The sequence below is a fragment of the Protopterus annectens genome, chromosome 1.part0 (assembly GCF_019279795.1).
Source record: "Protopterus annectens isolate FY-2018-M chromosome 1.part0, PAN1.0, whole genome shotgun sequence".
Classification (NCBI taxonomy): domain Eukaryota; kingdom Metazoa; phylum Chordata; order Ceratodontiformes; family Protopteridae; genus Protopterus; species Protopterus annectens.
In genome coordinates this window covers 891991107-891996625 of record NC_056725.1, presented here as the reverse complement: position 1 = coordinate 891996625, position 5519 = coordinate 891991107, and the positions used below count along the sequence as shown (strand labels likewise).

General features: G+C 36.0%; 1 protein-coding gene across 1 annotated transcript; it reads right to left on the bottom strand.

The window, feature by feature from the left end:
* Positions 1-1509: 1509 nt before the first annotated feature.
* LOC122798098 (trace amine-associated receptor 4-like) lies at positions 1510-2544 on the bottom strand. Its single transcript, XM_044066815.1, has one exon. It carries the CDS (start codon positions 2542-2544, stop codon positions 1510-1512), a length of 1035 nt encoding a protein of 344 aa, XP_043922750.1.
* Positions 2545-5519: the final 2975 nt, after the last annotated feature.

Here is a 5519-nt window from a genome sequence, read left to right as displayed (position 1 = left end):
AAGTGTGTGCTCCTTTGAGACTTCAGTAGGAAAATGAGTGCACAGCAAACATCCAACTCAGTACACATACAAACACACACACACACACACACACACACACACACACACGCACGCACGCACGCACGCACGCACACACACACACACACACACACACACACACACATAAATATTGGATATATACATTTAATCTCAGTACACATTGCCAAACAAAAAGGCCATTATATCTAAATGAAAATCAGTTGATCACACATTGCACTCCCTGTTCATTTTTTTCAAGCAGCTGACATTTGAACTTTATTGCTCATTCACTTGTGGGTGTATTTTTTGATTCTATGACCACATGTCATATCCTCACATGCATATATGACAAATGAATGGAACCCCCCCCCCCCCACACACACACACACACATCATTTTTATTTTTCTTATTATATATTTTTATTTTTATTATTAACTGCTATGAGATTATGCTTTATCCCTAGCAAAAGGCATGGCAGCCTACATCATGGAAAATATCCTTAATGGCATTATATAAACAAAGTTTCATATTCAAAAGCAAGAACTTTGGTTGAACAGGGACTTTTAAACATTCAGGGAAACAACCAATTAGAAGGGTGATGAAGATCCCTAACTGTGACAGACCATGAAATAACATTTAGGTATGTCATGCATATGGACTGTGTATGTATTTGAGAGGAGTCTACTTCATTCCAGTCTCTTCTTCTGAAACTAAGCACTATGTATGTAGCCATGGCATCACCCTCCAGGTTACACTAGAGGCTGCCCAAGTATGACAAATTCCCGTGGGGAAGGAGGACTGGAGTTAGATGTGCTTTCTGCCTGCCCAGAGACTGGGCCTACTCTTGGTCTGTATATCTATCTTTCTATAGGAAACCTCTCATTTTATCAAAAATAAACATTTAGTAAAAAGTCCCATCTCTTTGGGGATAGACTCTTTTAAATTTGCTGAATCCTGGATTTGGTTATCTTAATTAAGAGGGTTTTGATGGTGAAGACCCCATAGTGTAGGAACAAGAAAACACCAATCCAAAGTAATAACGACAGTCAAATACATTTTTTTGTCAATAAAAGGAAAAAAAATGAATCTATATGTACAGCCATATCTATCAGTCTGTCAAAACACACACACACACACACACACACACACACACACACACACACACACACACGCGCGCGCGTGCGCGCACGCACACACACAAGGAAGCACACCCACCCACACTCATACATACACAGATATCAATTGATGACTACTTTTGAAGTGAAAGGAAGATATAGATATACTTTGGGGTTACATTGTTTTTATATGGAGATTATGATAAACAAATAAGACTTGATACATGCATGACTCAGACAGGTTGAAAAATATGATAAGGACTGGTGATTTGAGCACAAGTGAAAGAAGTAATGAGTGAAACTTCAAGATGCACCACAAAAACTTACTAATAATTCCATCAAGGTGAATTATATTTTATAAATCAGCATTACTTGTCAGTGATTTTCAGAAGACAGACTAAAGGTAGAGGATGCTGCAGTGAATATTTTACCATTTAAAACCATTTTAAAAGTTAGTTGAAACCATGGATAAAAGAATCCATAAACAATGGGATTGCAACCAGAATTAAAATATGCTAACCAGCTTAATGCTTCAAGAATGAATGATGGAATGAAAATATTGAAGTAAAAAGTCAGCAATATCACAATTATAACGGGTAGCCAACAAAATAAAAATATACCCATTATTAATATTAGAGTTTTAGTAGCCTTTTGCTCTGATGCTTTTATTTGTTTGACATGTTTTTTCACAGAACTCACTTTGTTTACTATGCCATTAATAATTTTTGCATGTTTTCTAGCCACTATAAAAATTTTCAAGTAAATACATATCATTGCAGATGCAGGCAAAAAGTAGTTTACTACTGGTATAATCAAAGCCCATGTTTTATCTGCTGTTGATATACACAGTCCTTCACAGTATACTGAAGCCAAAAACATCTCATCTACATTCTGGCCAAAGAAAACTAGAAAATAAGTGAGGCATATAGGTAACATCCAACAGACAAACAGAAAAATTGTTATCGCAGATAATGTGATTTTCAATGAATAATGCAGTGGGTCACAGATGGTGTAGTAACGATCAACAGCAATTGCACAAAGGTGAAAAATAGAGACAGTTGTAAAAGCCATATCAAATGCAGAATGGATTTTACAAAATGTGTTTCCAAAATACCAACATGCTTCAACAGTCCTTACCATGCTAAAAGGTAAAACAAGTAAACCTACAAGAAAATCAGTAACAGCTAGTGAAAGTGTTAAAAAGTTGGTAGGTGTGTGAAGCTCCTTGAAGTGAGAAACAGAAATGATCACCAAAAGGTTTCCACAAATAACAGTTATTATAATTCCAACGAGTAATGTGTACAACACAGCAGTAACTGTTGTTGGAAGGCTATTTCTGATACATGATCGGTTTACAGAGGGGAAACAATAACTTGCTTCATCAAGACTCGGAAAAGCTGAAATATTCATGTTTTTATTCCATTCTAGATATTTTTTTCAGTGTTGATTGTGGAGGTTCAAAACCTGGAAAGAATGTAAAGTAGATTTGTAAAACACTGATCCACAAAACATACAATGTTCATTTTATTGTATGCAATATAAATATAAATGTGTATTTTACTGGAATTGCTACTTCTCTGTATTTGATGTGTTGTACTACTTAAACTTTTCATATATCATCAGAACTATGAACAACACCACTTTTATATCTTCCTGAAATTAAGGATATTTAGAGAACAATGTGGATCATGCTAAAAAATCAATGTGAAAGTTGAATATCAAGCAACAACTGTTACCCTCAGCAATATCTTGGATCAAATGTTTTAAAAAAACTAAACATGTCAGTGAGTTATACAGAAATTAGGACATTCATATCTAAAATTAGAATCCTGGCTTGTCACTGTTCCTCCAAAAAAAATGATAAAGGTGATTACTGTTTCAAACTGTCTGCTCTAAATGAAACTGAAATAAATAATGCATTGTGTGAAACTGATAACACTGGAAATATGTTCATGGTTGCAGTCCCATATTCTTCATTAAACATAAATCTACTGCATGATTTTCCATATGCCCCAGTAGAGATAAACATTCTCCCCCTCTGTCCTTCTGCCATCAGTTCTAGAATGTTAGACCTCAGGCCTGCATCCCTTTGTTAATGTCCACACTATACTCTAAAAAATAAATCTGAACTTGTTATAGCACAGTAACTGAACATATTAATGTAACAAAAAAAAAAAAAAATCCAAAAACACACCCCCTTATAGGATCATTTTTTTCAAAGTAATTTCATGAATTCTTTTTTTACTTTTGTTATTCGTATTTGTACTTCTACTATTCCTTTTTTATTAAGGCCACTTTCAATTAAAAAATAGCAAATATATGACTTTCCCAGTAAATTATAGCCTTAGGAATAGTGTCATAAATATGTTGAAAAACATAATTGCCTTATTTAAGCAAGAAATGCATATCAGTAAATATTGGCATTTTCTCATTGATATGAGGTAAGTGCCATAGAATGTAATTAAGCTAGTCACTTCAGCAAAGAAATATTAAAAAAGAGTATTATTTGGTTAGGAAACTTGAACCTTTATGAAGCATTACTGATTGACACTCATATGTTCTATCTATAATGTGCAAGTGCTTAGTTTTTACCTGAAGTACAGAAATCCTGGTGTATGTTAGTTTCTGCATGATGGTGTGACCTATGAGTTAGTGTATATAACTGGAAGAGATATGGGGGGGGGGGGGTGAACCCAGCAAAAATTAATTTTTATCTGTTTGTGGTATTGGTTTGTAATTCTGTTCACACCTCCCAGTTTTCACTCATTTGTGATTACAACTGTGACTATCAATCACAAAATAGTTGGTTTCTTGTCAGTGAAACAATTTTTCCAGTTTCCTCAGGAAAAAAAAGTTTATATAAGGGAACAAACATATGGAACAATTTGTATAACCTTTCTTGACTAGAACAAATGAGACAACATTTATAAAGCCAGCCAGACTAATTTGTTGCTGGACTATGCCTTTAAGTGAATAAGATTATAAGAGTGGGGGGATGAGGGGGTTGAGTGAAACACAGGATGGGTGGAGCAGGGAAAGGAATTGTTATAATATTTGGTGTAGGAAAGGGGAGTCCTCTTTGCCATTGCACATTATATTCCCCACCTCTCCCTTCCCTTGAGGTTCGATATTGTTGGGGGTAGAGGAAGGGCCTTAGCAGTGGTTTAAGGGGTAGGCCTTTCTTTTCCTCATCACTGTGCTCTGGTTGGCTCTCTCGTTGGTTCAGATAAGCAGTGTTACACTTGCTTGTAGAATTAGGACCTGTAAGTAAGTGGTGAGATGCTGCTTTAGGGTTTTTGTGATCAGTTTAAAATGCTGCCTAGTTGGTAACATGGCAGAATTTAGTGTAAACCATTTATGAAGGAGCTGATCAGTCTAGTACTCTAACCAGTTGTTTTATGGTGTGATGTCCCTCCTCTGGGCCAGAGATCAAGCAGCCTCAATCCTCATTACTGACACCAGTGGGGAGCATTCACTGAAAGAAAAATTGACACACACATTATTTTCAGATAGAGCTCTCTGCACCAAGTACAATTTCTCTAAAGATCACACAGAAAATGCACAATCCAGTTCCGAGGCTGGGCTTCCTCTCCAAGCCCTAAATAATATTCCCCACTGACCACTATAAATCTGAGTCCTTAGCCTAGATGTTCCAAGTCAAGTCCTCCACCACCTCTCTGTGAAATTAGTGCTCTCAGTTTCCCTGTTGAAAGTAGCTGTCACACACACTCTCTTTGTGTTTGATTTTCACACACACACACACACACACACACACACACACACACACACACACACACACACACACACACACACACATCTGGGAAACGCTGGCAGAACTTAGCCACTGTACCACCTCCACCCAGATTATAAGGTAGATTTGGTGCCACCAGAACACCCGAAGCCAGCTACTTTAAGGCTCTTACCAGGGTACGCGATTAGACTTATTAAAATTAATACTTATACAAATGGTAATATAACCAAGCAGCAAGACTTTCAGGAACATGGAGCACAGTGCCACTAAATCAATGTAAGTACTCTCAAAGGTTAAATATTTTGTAAAAGACCAGTCACAATGAAAGGTATAGATATATTTAATAATACATAATTCATAATAAAAAAGAAAATATAGGAATACTGAATATCTATTTACAATAAACACCAGAATTTCAATCACAGAAAAAAAAAAAACAACACAGATGGAAAGACTCAGACAGGTGCAGAAAAAAAAACAAAATTAAAACAATTTCACTATATTTTTTAACTGGAGAATCACTGTTCCCTAGTTACTTACTAAAGCAGGACAAGATGAAGATGGATGAATATCTTGTCAGGTCCAAAGACAGAGTGCACCCCTCACATCTCTCACTAGTATTCAAATACAATTT

What these genes read in the sequence shown, in the direction of transcription:
- LOC122798098 (XM_044066815.1), bottom strand. Translation starts at nt 2,544, where the DNA reads ATGAATATTTCAGCTTTTCCGAGTCTTGATGAAGCAAGTTATTGTTTC.